This window comes from Opisthocomus hoazin, chromosome 8, assembly GCF_030867145.1.
Source record: "Opisthocomus hoazin isolate bOpiHoa1 chromosome 8, bOpiHoa1.hap1, whole genome shotgun sequence".
NCBI classification, from domain to species: domain Eukaryota; kingdom Metazoa; phylum Chordata; class Aves; order Opisthocomiformes; family Opisthocomidae; genus Opisthocomus; species Opisthocomus hoazin.
In genome coordinates this window covers 46,145,985-46,164,399 of record NC_134421.1, presented here as the reverse complement: position 1 = coordinate 46,164,399, position 18,415 = coordinate 46,145,985, and the positions used below count along the sequence as shown (strand labels likewise).

The 18,415-nt window shown below is 38.9% G+C and overlaps 1 protein-coding gene across 1 annotated transcript in view; it reads right to left on the bottom strand.

Annotated features, from left to right (window-relative positions):
• Positions 1 to 18,415, bottom strand: part of CFTR (CF transmembrane conductance regulator) — a 91,547-nt gene that overhangs the window by 45,772 nt on the left and 27,360 nt on the right. The window contains exons 8-12 of the mRNA XM_075428207.1: positions 18,084 to 18,330; positions 15,689 to 15,781; positions 14,991 to 15,173; positions 12,210 to 12,401; positions 381 to 475 (exon numbers count right to left, since the gene is read on the bottom strand). Coding sequence (XP_075284322.1) covers positions 381 to 475; positions 12,210 to 12,401; positions 14,991 to 15,173; positions 15,689 to 15,781; positions 18,084 to 18,330 — 810 coding nt within the window. The remainder of the gene's footprint in view (positions 1 to 380; positions 476 to 12,209; positions 12,402 to 14,990; positions 15,174 to 15,688; positions 15,782 to 18,083; positions 18,331 to 18,415) is intronic.

The window sequence follows — 18,415 nt, the reverse complement described above, 5'->3', positions numbered from 1 at the left end:
GCAGAAGCGTCATAGCAGGGAAAGATCCTGGAATATTTCTTATTGATGTCTTTGTGTGGGTTTCTTCAGTACTTAGAAAGCTACACTTAAAGGTCTGAATCTCCAAATGGCATCTTGGATCAGGGAGGGAAGGATTCAACTTCAGCTAAGCCATAGCATGCGTCTGGCATCAAACTTTTAAAATTCAATAGATAAATACGCAGGTGTATCACAAACACAATTGCATAGCAAAACTCAGATTTCTGATAGTAAAAGGAAGTTCCTGATACACCGGGAGAATATTTATTTAGCAGGATTCGGCCCACATATATTTAAGTGCTTAGTCATAATACTTTCTTTATACATAAAACAGTACACTACTTAGAGAGCAAAATACTCACCTTGCTAGTGAGATTCGTGCTCGCTGGCCTCCGCTCAGAATGATTCCACCTTCACCCAGCACTGTATAATCTTTGTCTGGGAACTTGGAAATGTCCTGTCAACAAATTTTTTTTAAGAATCAGACACGTATTTTCCACATCCAAGAAACTCAAACTACAGACTGGATGGAAGCATAGTGTATAACAGTGTACAGACAGGTTAGACAGAAGTTATAGAAACAAAAAGTCACTACCACAGAGGTTTATTTCTTTCACTTGTTCATGTAATCAGAAATGGTGATAAAATAAAACATATCATTCTATCATAGACAGCAATCACAAGTTGCAAGATCTCAAGAACAAATATTTGTCTTACTTGAAAGGTCTCCATACAAGCAAGGAAGGTACCTTCATACAATATGAATCCAAGAAGTTAACCATTTGAGTTTTCTGTCAAATAACAATGATAAATGCACTTGCCACTGAAGTTAGGGACAGCAAGAAGCAAACTCTGGATCTGAGCTCTTCAAAACCCAGAAAAATGTATACTTCAGGCAGGTGCATTAAAAAAGGCTTACACAAAATTCCTAGCCGGGAATGCCAGAAATACTCATGGTTTGCAAAAAGTTTGGGAGACAAGTCCCACTGCTTGGGCTGTAAGTTACTTACAACTCATGACTATGCTAAAAACGAATATTTAGCCAGCAATGAAAACAGAAAATACCATTTCACTGTCATGTGAGAAAGAGAAAGGGCAAAAGGACATTCTCGTGTCCCACTGGCAGAGGTGACCAGAAATTTTCTTGAGAAGAGTATTTAGCACCGAAACTGAGGATCCGCGCAAACCGCAATAATTCATGAAAGTGGAGACACAGAGGATGGTTTGTGTGCCTGAAGGCTGTCTAGTTTTTCTACTTTTACAGCTGCGCTAACAAAAATATTAACTCTGCCTTCAAGCCTCACCTGGCCTAAGTCCTTAAGCAGTATAGTGACACCACTGCCACTGTGGTGGTGGTGCTTTCAGGGGACTTTTCCCAGAAATACAGGCTGGATGACCCCGCTGTGCCCCAGGGTGCCTGGGTTTCCAGCAGGCACGACTCCAGGGCAGTTTGCCGTGAGCCAAGCTGGGAGTCCCAAATGTCCCAGAAGCTCCCAGTGCCTGCGCTCCTGCTCCCAAGGCAGGCATCTCCCACAGAGAGATGGCCGAGGCATCTGATATCAGACAAAATCAGCTCCAGTGTTCTCATGCTTTACAGAGATTTTCCTTTTAGTGCAAGGTCTGGAGGAAAAAAAGTGGCATGCAAAATCCCTCAGAAAGTGAGGTTCTGGGCGCAGGCTTTAGGGAGCACCCAGAAGGGGTGGCCTATTTTGGGGTGTCTCTTCGCCCGGGCAGCTGAGGGGCATGCAGGAACTCAGCTGTCTGCACGCATTTGGCAGCACCCACAGAGATCCTGCAGCTCCTGGAAAAAGGACAGGAAGACATGTGAAACACTTCCAGGGCAATACGACCTGGGATTCTAAGTTCAGCTGCTCTCTAGAAGTTCGCATTTCATGCAAAGTCAGACATAATCCAATTTTGATCACCCCTGCTGTGATCTGGACAGCTCATCACTCTCTGTTGGGCAGCTTCTTGGCATTCCAAGCCTCTAAGGTTTTTCAGAATAAATAAATAAATAAAAATCCTTCCAGAAAAATATTTCCTTCTTCCTCCCCTGTAAATTGGCCTGACCTCAGGAAAAGAGTGAACAATGCCGCTCAGCCCTGGATCAGTGACAGACGAAAGGTCCAGCCACTCAAGGACTAGCAATTGAGTGCCTGGTCTGTCAGGAACCGGGAGATTCTCCCAACTCTTTAATTTGATAATAGCGTTTACTTCCTGACTTAGAGGATTCTGACCTTAAAATCAAGATGCTCTTACATATGGAAAAGCTATTGCAGGTGATTTTTAAATTCTTCTCACGTTAACTAGTTATTTCCCTCTTGTAAAAGGAGAGCCACACAAAGAAATCCCTGGTACTAATGCAACAGCTCAGGTATTTGCAGAAAGAGGGATGCGATAAATAGTGCCAGCAACATATTTAAAGGAGGATTTGCTGAACGTGACTAAATTGTCTTCCTATAGGTCACGAAGTATTTAGAGAGAACATGTGAAATTCTGGCATAAAAGCTTTTCTGGCATTTATTTGAGATGACCTGCTTGGATCACTTGTGGTTTCTCTGTGCACGTGGGAATCATATAATTCGCCTGTAACTTTGATATTTACCAAATATCTTCACCTAAACATTGGGATTTGCATGGTGAGGTGTCTAGATATCTAAGGTGACTTCAGCTGTTTCCCATTTCTATCGGTACTTCTGCCTGTAATGGTCTTGGTGCCACTGCTGTTTCATGATTCTACTTCATCTTCAAAAACAGTCCAGGTAAAGAACTAGGCCCAGTGTACTTTCCCCTGCAAACAGAATAAAATCCTACCCCTACTGAAATTAATTCCAGGGCTCCCATTGTTTTAAAAGGTGGTGGGATTTCGTCAGATATATTTCTTTGCAGGTGTGTCAGCATGGGATTTTAATCAGACTTTAATGAGTTCCCCTTCTGCTCTCTTCTACCCTTCACCTTAGGGTAATACATGGCATGGAACAGACAAAGAACTTTTCAGGCTGTAATTACAATAATTAAAAAATGTTTAGTAATTTCTTTCAAAGGTGTAAACAGAGTGATGAAGTCCAATAGACACACAATGCTATTTGTTGGAACATGCATTACCTATTGTAGAAAAGTACATAGGGCTGGTCCAAATACATCCTTGCTGTCATTTTATGCAGGAAGTGAAATCAAGCCAGGGACAAACCTAATGTAATGATGCTGAGTGGCACAAATCCCAGCATATTAATGAAGTAACCACTGGATTTTCTTTAACATATCTATTTCTAAATGCTTAAACTGAGAAACTTATTGGTAACTATTCAGAGAAGAAACCCCTCCATGGTTCCCAAAGACTTTAACTACTTTCGTGGGTGCTTCTAATACCAGGAGCTAACAAATCCCAAGTTGCAAACCCAAGAAGGCGGCACCCTTTTTCATACCCTTTTGGATTTTTAACAGTGTAAATATATTCACCCACCTCAGCAGCAAAGGGATGACCCTCATATTAACTTTGGACTTGCTGTGGAATAATATAGCTGAGATAATTTAAGGTAATATGTCTTTTCAGGGTGACTAGGAAATATGGTTTAGGTAAAAAATAAGAAAACCTTAGAATGGACTTCACACTCCAAGTCTTTTCTACAGAGATTGTTTATTATCAAAATCATTTGATAAATCATTAGCCACAATTAAGATAATAAAGCATGGCAGAAAATTTGCCATTCAGCAAATAGTTGCTTTACATATCCAAGGCTACTCAAACTACTCAAGCAGTTCTAACAACATAAAATATGCATTTTTCTTATGGGGCCCCTCTTCCCTCCTTAAATATGTCCTTAATGATGCGGCTCTCAACCTTCCTTTTTCTGCCTCCCTTCCAAAAACATAAAATATTCATGAACCTGATGGAACAAAGCAGCGGTGTTGACTCTCTCCATTTGATCTTTACTCACCCTTTCCTCTAATTCATTTCCTTTTTTTTCTACAGTCCTGGTTTCTTTACCACCTCTATCCCCTTCCTTTTTTTCATTGCCATTAACATTCCCATGTTTATTTTCACAGTTTGCAGGAAATCCCCACATTCACATTGCTACCTCCTTCTCACCTACCAAAGTACTCCCTTTTTTGCTACTTTTCTTCTCTCTGTGTTTTAGAGGAGCTGCCTCTGAATACATTTTGCAATTCTCTTTCTGTAGTATGGACTACTTGCAATAAATTAGCAGAAAAATATTGAAGTCTTTATTATATAAAAAGCCAAGTAAAGCTGCATGTAAGTTAAGCAGAAGCAGCACCAAGGGTTTCAAGCAGGAACTGCAATACTACTCCACCCTATTTGATAATTTTTCTCTTCAGTCATAAGAGGAACATTTACTGTTACCTGCTTTCTCACTAACATGATTACTTCTGCACTTCCAAGCAATCATATTCAATTCCAATATACCAACGAGGTAGAAATGTAACTGAAACAAATCTCCAGATTTGAATTCCGTGATTACCAAAAATCTTTAGATAATTAATTTGAAATGTTGTTTTGCAGAAAGCATAAGTTTCAATTTGCCCTGAATTTCAGAAAATAAATGACCTTGAACGTAAGATAGATATGTACTAGACTGTAAAATTTGAAGTTTTAAAGTTTTGAAATCAAGTCTTCTGTTTCAGACTCATACCTACTAGTGAATATTTTTTAATTTTTAAAAGATGAAGAATTTTCAGTAATTTCTTATATCTTGGCTTTTGGATAACCAGCTTGAACCGAGTCCTCATTTCCCTGGGCCAGAAGCCAGAAAGCCAGATCTCTTCAAAATATTTCAAATCAGAAATTACTTTCTAAAATTTGATTTTAGTTAGGTAACTCTCTTCTCTCTGCTTATGATTCCTGAAGCTGAAGCTTTTGTTAGATTTCAGCTGAACTATTTATGAAGGATTCATGATCCCAAAGCATAAGCGTTGTTTTCGCAAGAGTTTGCGACCTTGAGCAGAGTGTCAGACTCACCCAAAACTCACACGAATGCTGGCAAAACTCGCTTTCTATATACTGAAACATTCCCGTGGAACAGATTTTTGAAACGTGAAATAGTTGGTATGCTGCGTGTGGGCAGGTTAAACACAGGGTAAGGGAATTCAATATGATTCCAGAAGTGACACAGAAGATAGGACAACGTCCAAGGTAATCAGTCCAGAGCCCTGTATCTAAGACAGGGAAAGGGGTGGGGAGAGCTGTCTTGACTGAAACAGGTTTTTAACTAGACAGTATAAACGCAGAACATTGCAGAGGGGCTCTGTTAAACATATTTACTTGATCACTGAAACTTTTTAAAGTCAGTGCATTTGGGCATTTGAGTCTATATTTTTTCTCTAATTGAGATGCTCCCCTGCTCTAAAGAAACTGTGCCAGTCTATTTAGCTCCAGTTCCCCCAGGGAACTCACTGTGTCAGCAGCTTCACAGCCGACCTGCCCATGATTTTGGGCCACAGACAAGAATTTCAGTTAGAGGAGTCTGCTTGTGCCAGTGGATCATACCAGAGCAAGGTGGGAAAAGCACAGAGGCAGCCAGCTTTTGGGCCCACGTGTCTGAGATGCAATGGCTTTAGTGGGAGATTTCACATATTATGTGGACTTTCTGCCTGAAAGAGGCATTTATGCTATTTTAGCAGTTTACATTAGCATGAGATGAAATTCACCTTGACAGGCCTGTTGCTCTCTCCAGTTGTGAAGAGAGGCTAAGTTACTTGCTCTCATGTAGTTTACACTGTAGGCATGTACCTGATTGGGTAACCAAGCTACCTCTTAGTATCCTCTTATAGAGAATTACCTACTACAAAGCACTCAGTTCCAGACTTGAATCCTTATTGTTCCTCTCTTCCACACACTTTGTAATCTGCCAATATCCCTTCTGAAAAACAGGCACAAAAACAGGGCACAAAGTATTTCACTCACTGACATCATAACCTCTCAAACTCCTCCTGATTTAGTATCTGCCTAAAGAATCCCCAAACAAACTAACCAACCAACAAAAACCAAAGAAACCACAAACCAGCACAGATAGAAGGGGCTGGAGCAGTACAGTGGGATGCAAAGATGCGTGTTTCTGCTTCAGGACATCCTTGACATTGCAGTGAACTCGTCACCCAGGGATGGATGCCATCCTTTACAAGGAGACATCGAACACACAGGAACGCAAACCAGGGCTTGGCATATTGACTGTCTCTTTCTCTAGTTATTCTCTCTGTACTGTAAATTCTGAGATTAAAATGAATCTCCCATAATCCTTGTAAAAACAGCTCAAAAAAACACAGGATGTGGCCACAGATTTCTTCAGTACTATTGTAGGATTTGATTTCGCAGGGAAACACTTCCTCCATTTGCATGCCATGTTAAACATTACATTCATGAGCAGCTGGTTGCTCTCAAATCAGAACACGTGTTTACTTTAAGAGTGTTAATCTCATAAAGGTGGTTTGCCATTACGTGTTTATGGCCTCTTAGGTAACTATTGAAGGATCAAATGAACTAACCAGGTGGAAAAATATCTATCTTACCTTGCAAAAAGGTAAAAAAAGGAAGTCATGGAAGTATAGTTTCAAAATTAATGAATTACTGCACCCATTCAAATGGGATACGATGCTTGTTTATTTTTTAACAAGAATAACTATAACAGGCCTGCTTGTGCAGGCTTGAGTGGAGGAACACATTCTCTGCGTTTTATAATGGATAATTTTAGGATGATTTTATTCAATGTTAACAGCATTCAGATATGAAGATTCCTGTTTCAACTGTTCAAAGGTTTTATCTTTTTAACTTAGCAAGTACTAAAACCATACAAAAATCCCACACCCTGTGTATAGTAGGCCATCAATACTGATCTTTCAACCTAAAAATCTGAAAATCAAGCCACGTACCTTCCCCATTTTTCATAACATCAGTAGTAAGGATTTTTGCAAACTCAATTGGTTACTTCTACAAATTCCCATTTACATTCATGTTATCCTTGCCCTGACATTAATAGAACCCTTCAGTCTCCAGGGAAGTTAGACTTGTGGAATTACTTCACATTTAGTAGCATGTTTCCATAGACATATAAACCCATCCAGTTTGCATCTCCCAGTGGCTTCTGCTATTGAGCAATGAGAATAAAAAGCTATGAATTACACAGGATGGTTTCTCAGTGTTAAATTTGTTCATACTTGGTCCTTAATTTGAAGTACTAGGCAAAAGTTCACCCTCCCTTGCTAATTGATTTTTATCATGAATGTGATGAGAAGTACTTGTTAAAAAGGGTAAAACACCTTGTCAAAAAAAAAAAAAAAGGTAGCACAAGCTGAGGCAGGACCATTTCATCTTCTCTTACTTTTGAAGTCCCTTTAAGCTTGCCTGTGGGGACTGTCTTTAGGAAATGAGTTCTGAATCTGCACCAATTACATCTTGGCTCCTCTATATCATAGTACGCCAATTTAAGCTTTTAAAGGTAATAGATTTGTGATAATAGCTGCACACTCAAAATTAAACCCATTCAAACAATTTATTTCAAAAAAAGCTTCTGAATAAATGACAAATGGTAAGGACTACTGATCTGTGCTGGAATGGTTTGATGTAGAAGTTGAAAGCCTTTACTTCATATTTGCAAACTGGGACCTTCATTTTAGAAGACTTGTTAAATTAGGTACTCACGCTGCTTGCTTGCTAAAATATTTGCTTTCTCGAGGAAAGGAAAAAAGAGAAAGAAGGCAGTGGAGAAGGAAGGAGCAGCCCTTCTCCTATGCCTTTTTGTAAAACTTTTTTTACTATGGTGTTTCATAAAATGCATCAAGCAATTGAAATGTATTGGCGCTCCCCTGAGTTCAGCATCACACAAGAATAAGGACAATGTCTACGCACCACTTACATCTCACTGCAGCCACATTTAGTCTGTGCTGGGCTTTCAGAAATAATTTTTGCTGGTAAGGCTGTTTCTATAGGATTTCAAGAATGCTGAAGTAGCTCTTAATTACAGTCTCTTAATCTCAACTCCAAAGCAGTCTTTCTGTTGTTCTATCACCTTCCACTTCTCTGCTCTTAACCTCTGCCCACTTCCAAACTCCAGCAATTAGAGCCACAGTGTAAAACATTATTTTACCTCCCCTGATGCCCTACTTACCCTCAAAGGAAAAATATAATCAAGAAATGTAATTATAATCAAGTCCTGAATCACTTCATGCATATAAAGCAGGCTACACTACCACAAAAATACGCATATAAGCTGTACAAACAGAAGTTTAAGAAGTACCTTTAGGCATGCTTTTACTCCTGCAAATAGAGATGCATTTGAGAACTCTTCTCGTGCTTCTCCAGTATTATACATCCATACAGTGTCATCCTGAAATTATGACAAGCAGTGGCACTTACACCTGACAACCTCCCCTCACCGAGCCTTTGACACACAACTGTCTTTCATTGTGCATCCTTTCAACAGCTCAGATCTCATATACTCGTACAGTGTTGCACTGTCATGTCCCCTGCCCTTGGTATCCCCATGTGCCAGAGAAGGCTACAGAGCAGAGCCGTGAGGACCAAGGACCATGAATGAAACCTGTGACATGATACTGCTGCCACGTGTGCCATCAAGTGGGACTACACTCAGAGGAGCACCATTAAAACGCATGCATCCCATAGGTAGTCTCACAAAACAGTACCTATCTCCTGTATGATGTGATTCACTGCATCTGACCATTCCTCAGCCACACATCTGTGTGAAGGGTGTTGCGTGAAACAACAGTTATGTTATGCATGAGAAAAAGGGATATTTGAGAGATGTGTACACACTAATTGGGCCTGTAAACCCAGGCACAGACTGAGATCCTAATGTACTGTGCACTACACAAACACTTTGTCAAACTATCCCAGCAAAGTATTTATGAGGGATGTGGTTGTCCAATATATCATACTAATTTTCTTTTTAATTTTCACCTTCTGTTTCACAGTACAACATCATGAACAGGTACACTGGCACAACTACAGGGTAGGTGAATTGCAGCAAGGCAACAAGACAAAGAAGCTGAAGGCAGAAATCTTTTAAGCTACATTCAAGAAAGTACAATATGTAGCTACCTGAACTCTTTGGACTAAAAAATGTCCCATTTTAGTGTTCTAAACTGCTACAAATTTACATGAGCTCATAAAAGAAATAAAAGAAATAAAAGAAAATCCTTTTGTTGTTCATAGCTTCATTATTTTCCAGTAGCGTGAATTGTGAATATTCAAAATTCACTGGAGAAGAAACCATCTTTCTAACCCTCTTTTTGATGGTTCCATACACAAACAGAACAAAATGTAAAGCTTCAAGAATATCTTCTAGAAAAACATAAAAAATCCTTCTTCCGTCCAAGAAAAACCTACCAAAGCCCACCTATTTTTAAGTAATAATTAATATAACCAGATTTGCTATTCTTTAGGACTTCACAGAATAAAAATCTAACACATAACACATACTAACCTCTAAATAAACATCTGATTTCCTATATGGTCAAAATTTTATTATTGGACATCTAAAACTAAGGAAAGCTCTGTGAAATATTTACTTGTACTTTCCATCTTTCATAACCACTCTGAGATAAATTTATCTCAAGTACTTAGCAACTCTAAAGCATCTGTGATAACTCCCTTTAGGAACTCAACGATGTACCAATACAAAAAGTCAGGCAGAAAAATATAGCGCTGATTTTTCTGAAAATTCTCATGCACCCCAAATTATTTAAGTTATACTAGCTTAATATAATTTGCTTATCTCCACAGACCTAAAACAAAGTGCAGAGCACCTTGTACGAAGTCACCCAGCTTCAGTGTCCTGCTCTGCTGATGGACAAGAACAGGCTATTCACGGTGTGCCAGGAAGCCCCAAACCTATGTACATGGTATGACGCGATCCACATAGAGTAACCTGTAGTATTTTGTTGGCACTAATGAAGACAAAGGGAAAAAGACACAAAATTTAGGAATTGGACTAGATTTTCCGTACATTTCCTCTATAGGGCGATGTTGGAGATGGCAAAGCAAAATGGGCATTTCGTAGGTATGTTACTTTTTGCAGTAGTAACACATCTGTTTGCCCACTGGGTCAAAAAAAATGGCTTTGTATTCCCAAAAAAGTTTTTGTGAGCAAGGAGCTTGGAAATAAATCTCACTTAGCCACTGTTAAGAGCTGTATGTTAACTGACTTTTGGCATATGTGCAATAAGGAAATAAACTCTCTATTATCACCAATCCTTGGTTCACCTGGAAGAGCCTATATAGTAACTAGACTCAGCAACAGGCCTACATTTATGTGGACTATATAACTACCTAGAAAAGTTGCAGAGAAGGGTACAAAGTGAACTCTTCCAGGGACAAACCCACTGGTACCTCTCCTTTCTGAAGAATGAGAACACACACAACCCCAATCCAACAACGCACTAACTTTTGTTGTAATAAACCCTTAAAAGGTCTGGGGAATAAACAGGGAATTAATATTTGAAATCCATCCTTCAATCTGCCATACTAAGTCCTGTTCAGTAACTAAGATGTGAAAGCTAACAAGAAGTAGAAAGCATAATAATAGCAACAAGGTAATGCATTTGGCTTCCTTCCAGACTATTCTGCCGTTTCTTCAGGCCAGCCTAATTTATTCAGCTTCAGTCCAGAAGAAAATATCCTTATGAGTATCAAACTTGATCTCAAATAATGAGCCCTTCTAGGAGGTGAAGCATATCATTCCACACAGAGCTGCACCAACACAGATCAAAGCTGGCTTGACTGAGCCTGTTTGGAGAACAAAGGAGCTGCAGCCTACTGAGACACCAGGCCTTCCCAACAACATTGAGACACCGAGCTGTTCCACCAACACCAAGACACTGAGCCATCCCCCCAACACCGAGACAGTGAGCCATCCTAAAAACACCGAGATGCCGAGCCATCCCACCAACACCGAAACACCGAGCTGTCCCACCGACACCGAGACAGTGAGCCATCCCAAAACCACCAAGACACCAAGCCGTCCTACCAACACCAAGACACTGACCCATCATTAACCATCTGCTCTAGGAAGGGCCTGGGCTGGGAAACCTCTTTGGGCAAGGACAGTTCTGAATGGCTGAAGCCATTTTTTCTCGGAGCTTCGGCATTAACTACAACTTTTACAACTGGAGTTAAGGACTATTCTCTTCAGAAAGCCTAACACAGAAACTGTTAATTCTCCTGCTTTCAGAAGCTTTCAAAGATTTCCAGCAAACCACAATCCAAACACAAGCTGAAATAGCCATAAACATATAAGAGAAGATTACTTTATCGCTTAACTATACCCTGCTCTGAGATAAAATGCAGCCTCGTCTGATTTTCAAACAGACTGGCTATTGTTTTCTTGCTTGACTGGCGCAAAAGGAAAGTACATTTCACTGTGTGGCCTAAGGACAGATCCTATTCAGCACAGTTAAATATTTATTGTTTTCATCTACATGTTACAGACAAAACACCTGATCTTAAGGAACAGCAATAAGGGTGGAAAGGTCTAAAATGCTGGCTCCTTTTGTATCTTGCAATGTGAAAAGATTACCTTTTCCTACACTACCCTCTGGCAAGATCAAACACACACAAGGACATGTCCACATCATTGTACTAATCGTGGGCTACCTGTCACATAAAGATTGATCCTGCAATAATTTCCAGCATGAGAATTTTCAACGTGCACACAGAAAAACCCAACTTCAGTCAAGATTTTCCTCTAAATAATTCAGGTTTCTGGCACAGAGTTCTAATTATCCCTGGAGACATTTTTTGAAGTGCAAAAGAAAGGAGGAAGATAGGTTAATTTCCAAGATTGTAAGAAAAAGCTTCTTTATGGGGAAGAAACATGAAAAAATTTTGTAGGAACAATACTTTTTACATCATTTCTTTACCATTAATATGTTTACTCAGGTTTTTAACTAGCAAGGCACACTGAGAAGGCAGACAGCTGCCTCAGATATCTGAGCCAGCTTGTTCAGCTACTGTTGTGTAAACAACCAGAACCAGCACCATCAGTGTATCTCCCATGCAGCTGGCAACAGGCTGACTTGCAGTTCCACGAAACTGGGATGCCAGGCTGAGTTCCTTAAATCTCAGAAATGTCTCGCTTACTTAAAGCTCCACTCCCTGATGTTTTCTTTGGGGTTTTTCACTTGGGTTGGTTCACAGGTCTTAAAAGTCCTAGATGACTGACCTCTTCTAGTTGGCAGGCTTTGATGACACTCTTGTATCGGTATTCATCATAGGATACTCCAAAAATTATGTTTTCTTTTATTGTTCCAGGCATGATCCAGGAGACTTGAGGTGAAAAGGATACCCTTCCACTGTGTTTAATTCTACCCTGTGAAGGCTCCAATTCTCCCATTATCAACATCAGAAGAGAAGTCTGAAAAATTATTAACATTTGGTTAATATATCAGAGATCTGTACAACCACAAGAAATGCTAAACAAAATGAGAGTCACTCTGCTAAGTCACTTAAATGGTACATTTGTCTTGTAAAGAGTGTCCCTAGTACTCTAGGGACAGTACTAGTACTGATCTCATGCAAGCTGAAATTAGTGGAGATTTTTGCGATACATACGGTTCTGAAAGGCCTCTGAAATGAGAGAAACTTCATTCAAAGAATAATAAAAATTGTGTAAGATATCTCATAAAAATGTATAAGAGTATTAGTATTTATGGAGATCGTTATTTGATTTTTAACATTATCAGTGACTGTATTGTTTGTTCTTTGTACAACACAATTCATGTTTATAATTTTGCTAGTGTTCATAAGCCTTTTATCTGTGTTGCCTTGAAAAATGCAATTTCTTTGTTTATGTGTACACAATTACTCGCAAACTGCTCAGTGTGATCTGAATTTTCCTCTAACTGTTAACTCATTTACGTGAATACATGACCTAAGTATATTTACTATTTCCCTTCATAAAAGAATTGATTGCAATTTCAGTACTGACATGTTATAATTTCAAAGTTAATCAGTAGCTTGTAGTAACCTTGTCACACATCACTGGCTACTAGATCAAAGAATAGAATTGAGAAATACAAGGAAAAATATGTTACAGAGCCATTCCAGTGGTGTTCTTATCACTAATAAACAGTTAACAAAGTTGGGACGTAACAGCCAAAGATCTAAAAATCTGTCTAAGTCACAGTTTCATGCTGTCAAGCCCAGAGATCCTTTGACAAGTTATACAACATGTGGGGGGAGTCTCACAAGATTCTTTCCATTATACCAGAATCTGACTTTTCCAAAATGCTGAGTAAGAAGTTTCTGATCTTGCAAAGGAGAGCCACTTCGTATGTTTTGCACACTGAATGTTGAACTACTGTATCTTGTGCTATATAACAAAAATAGGAAAAAAAAAACAAACCCAAGCCTATCTAATATTGAAGTAGTATTAAAGAGCTGATGCCAGGCTTCTTACCTGTTCTAGATAAAATAAGTGTATAATCTGTTTCACAGGCCTGACAATTCCTGGAATATATAGTAACAGCCTCAAGCAACATGAAGGAAACCTTAAATTTAGAGAATGTAAAGGAAGGAGAAACTCTTTTTTTTTGGGGGGGGGGGGGCAGGGGGTGTTAATCTTATTTTTTTGTAAATCTTTCAGATAATGTTAGAAGCCTTTTATTTTTACTACCTTGAAAAGTGCAGATTTGTTGTATGTATATACTCACATAAATTTCTCAGTGTAATCTGAGTTTTCCTCAATTTTCTAAGTAGCTGAACAAAGGAGATATACATATGTCCTTCAGCACTTTCTAGTTGACATTTTTGTATTACAAGTATCAGCTTTAGCAATAGCCATCTGAGATGATCAGCAACATCGGAAAACTATTCTGTTAATTCAGAAGTATCACAGTAAAATGCACCTCAACATAGCAGCTTGAGGACAACCTCTTGTCCTGATTCCCTTGCTCTTTCCTATTGGTATTGTTACTGAAAAGCAATATAGAAGCCTTGATCATGTTGAAATTGATGGGTCCTTTCCCATTGACTCCAACAGACCAAAGATTTTATCCCATGCAAGTTAAAGAAGTCAGAATATATTCACCAGTAATTTGATAAATAGGAAAAGAAAAATTGCCAAACACATAATGCGTGTTTATTTTGACTTTCACATCTCCTCAGAAAACCCAGTGAAGATGAAAGACTCCTCTAATTACTTGCTGTTCAAAGTGAATAAGAGCATCATAGTTCAACTCATTTTATATTAATGAGGTTAATCAGATGTGTTATCTGCAAACTAAATGTACTGATAATATTTTGGGGTTCTAAAACGATGATTAATTTAAACCACAACTTTTCCCAGAAAACTACCAGTTTCAGCATCCCCTCCCCAGGCTTTCACGTGGGTCCCAGGGAGCCTGTCTGAGTGAGGTGTGGTGGGAGCTGGAGCACACGTGACCAGCTATACCACATGTCCAGGGCACGCATCTTAGTTACCTGGCTAACCCGTGACAGGCTTGTCAGGTTACTGACCATCTTGTGTTCCAATTCTTCCTTAAAACGTTAGCAAAGCAGGAGAAAAAAGTCTGCTTTCTAGCACACTGAGCCATCTGGATATCTATGTATGCTACATTCCCCAGTTTATCATTCTACAGGCAGGGGGATTCTCATCATGAGCATTAACTTTAGGTTTCAGTCTGCATTATTCCTGCAAATCTCCTTTTACTTCCTATGGAAAAATAGTTCTGTCATTTAAATCGCTGTTTCCTTATTAAGTCTATATCCTTGTATATACAAAAAATATCCAGGAAACTCTTTCTCATATTGGCCACAGAGTAAAAATTCAAATAACTACTGGCCATTTACAGTGAAACTTACAGTTTATTTATACTTTATCCTTCAGCCATCATTTTTACAGTGAGCACAGGATAGCAAGAATACTGTAAAAATATAGGTAACAACACAATATTATTCCTTAAAATTATTAGGACTTTCATTGAAACAACAGAAATAGAAATACCTTGCCTGCTCCAGTAGATCCAGAAACAGCTAATAACTGTCCCTTCTCAATCTTGAAATTTATATCCTGAAGAACAGGAGAAGCATGAAGGGGAAAATTGCTGAAGAAGAGACTGTTGTCAGTGTTAGGAGCTTTGCTGTTGTTGTTTTCCTGGTTTGCTTTTAGAAACAGCTCTCCAATTCCCTGCAACATACACAGATGTATATTTGTATGTACATAATAAATAAATAAAACATGCATATGCAGACATGTATATCATACGATGAACTTATGAAAATATATGAACTTACTTTCTGATGTTACTTATGCTATCTATAATGTATTTATTATATTCTTAATTATATATATTTTAATGTATGTACTGGACTTGCTCCTAAATTTGTGGACACAAACAACATTTGCCTATTATAGAACTACTTTCCAATGTTCACGCACGTCACAGGCTGACTCTGTTTTCAGACTGGCTTAAATCAGAAATAACTACTCATTACAGGCCTTAACACTTATTAAAAGGTCTCTTCCAAAGTTTCTCAGCCATGGACAATTTGATATCAGGCATTAATTACTTGCCATATATCCATGCCTGCTGACAGCTGAAGCCAGTAAAAATGAAGGAGGTTACTCTTTTTAAAAAACACCAAGGCAAAGATCAGTAAAAATGCTCTGTGTTTTAATTTAGTTTGGGTAAAAGTACTAACCTCATCCCAAAAAGCTGTTACTTTGTCCAGCTCAACCCCAGTGGTTGTTAGATTATACTCCAGGGCTTTATATTCTTTTTTCAGCAAGAAATCCTAGAAACACCATGAAAGCAGATGAGAGGAAACAGTGAGGAACAACAGGAGTATCACACAAAGCAGTACATACTTGCCAAGACCGATCACTAGCTAATATTTCTGATGGTGCTATTGCATTGTAGTGTCTTAGAGGAGGCACAAATATAGCTTACACAACGTCTTATGGATGCAGAAGGAAATGCTTTTGAAACTACCAATATTTTCACTGCTAGTGAAAACATAACCATAAATGTATTTGGTTATGGCTTAGAAAGAATAGCAAAGCTTGGCATTTCCTTTGCTTTCACGACTTGTACTGGGCAGCATCACCCTTTTACCTTCATCCTTTTCAAAAAAACCTTTGGTGGTGGAGTAGGATGTGGAAGGTTATATTCTGGTAAACAGTGAAACAAAGCAGCTACATGCTGCTATCTCCCTATTCCAAACCCACGTGAGTTTAGAAGAGTTAGAATGATGTCTCTACCAACAACAAAAAAAAAGGCAGATAATGATCCTGGCCAGTGCAGCACTGAAATGGCGTAATTTCAAATGACACAAGTCAGCAACCCAGCACCTGTGTTAGCTTCTGGGATAATATTAGGAAAAAAGAGTAAGCCTATGCTAATGTAGGAAAGATAGCTTCTCTACTCCATTATTTTGTTAAGGTTATGCAGTCTGCAGGTACCATCTCCTCTAAATTGTCTTTTTAAATTATGTGGAACCAAGTAGGTCTATGTGGGCAATACAGTGGACAAACTAAGATATGGGGGAAAATCAGTCCTCTACAGTAAACTTGCAAATTTCGCAAGTACAATAAGTAGAAGGGAAAAAGCATGTGATAGAAAGGGCAGGAACTGAAAAACTGGAAGGCAAAACACACAGAGCTTATGCAAAAAACCAAAATGATAGCCAGGCTTTCATAACAAAGGCAGTGGGGTCATCCAGTGGAGTTGCTGGAGCAGTGATAAAGCACACTGATCCTGAAACACTTCATGGTCTCGAAAACATCGGTCTAGCTACAGGGAAAATACAATAACCCAGAGGACATATCTGGCCCAGTGAACTCTAAGCTGGTGAGGAAACTAAATCGGAGAAATGTATGAGTGGTTTGTTATTTTTGTTTATGTTTCTTGTGACAAGTAAAGGGCATTGGTGTTCTGGTATTCTGTGCAGTCTGTCTATGGGGTGTATACTGAACCTGCCATATAGGCATAGAGATGATTATTTCTGAATTCCGGAGCATCGACAGAGGTAATATCCCTGAAGACAAGCGTTCAGCAAAGTGAGGGCAATGGTACGACAATTAGGCTTGCCAGTTCTGTGACAGGGCATTGGGTACACCCTTCCAGGAAATAGGAGAGACAGAATACCTCCACTAACGCCGAGGGAATCAGAGAGCGCAAGGACTGCCTACACTGCGATTCAACAAGGCAGCCTTCTGATTGTCGGACAGAAAGGTTTATGGCTAGATTTCTCAAATTTTCTGCCCAGCTGAAAATCATAAAATCCAATACCTGCTTCTAATTCTATATTAAGTTTCAGATGTCTGATCAAGATCTTTAAGTTCCATAGTAGGCATTTTTATCACACTAAAAATAATAAAATGCATGTTTTACCAAACAACTTCAACAAATATGTAAAAAAAAGCCTTAAGATTTTACCCCGCAATGGAATAAGAACTCTTTTCCTGAGCAGTGATTTTAAAACAGCAGATAAAACAGACAGAGTTAATGAGAACTCACCCTGATTTGACTCTGCAGATAAGCCTCTCATGCTGGTATATGAGCAATTGATCTCAGTAGGTAAGGTAGGTAATAATTATTTGCCCGGTACCTTAATTATGTTTACTACTCATAATGAATGAGATGCATATTTGCATAAGATGCACAATCTCCTGCTGTTCTTGCCACTAGCAGCTAGGAAAACAGATCTGTGACTGCAACTACTGGAAGCCTTGCTACATAAAGCATACACTAATCTTGTACTTTCTTTTCTGAAGGAAAAACATCTCTTAAGAACCACAACTCATGGAATATTTTTATTAAGTTCCTTATTCTGAAATGGGAAGAAATAACTAAACACCACTGTTTCAAAAACAGCAGTGTGCAGGTAGCATTAGACTCCTGTGGTTATGCTGCCTGGGGAACCATATAACAGTATCAAGATTTATAATGACATTTCATGGTGTGTAGTCAAAGCAACATAGTATATTCGGAAAGTCTGCATAAATGCTGTGCGCTTTTGTTGATCAACTGACAAGATAACATGCTATAAAGAATCAGCTTACGTACTTGGGAAGATTTTAGTGTATGTACCCTACCTGTATTTTATTTATTGCTCCAATAGAATCATACCAGGTCTGTACAGACCCAGGAAACTGCCTGGTCACTGCCATTCGAAGAACAATGCAGAACGAAATGGTGGTAAATATTTTTCGGAGAGTAATTCCTTTAATCACAGCATATGGAAGCACAGCTAAAAACACCACAAAAAAGCCTGAAAAGAAGAAGGCTGAGCTGTTGAAGTATCTCACATAAGCAGCTTTCCGTGTTAGCTTCAGTTCAGTTCTGTTAAAAGAACAAATACAAATAATTAGTATATGATTCCACAGTTCACATCTTACAAACATTTTGGATAGAACAATTAACTCAG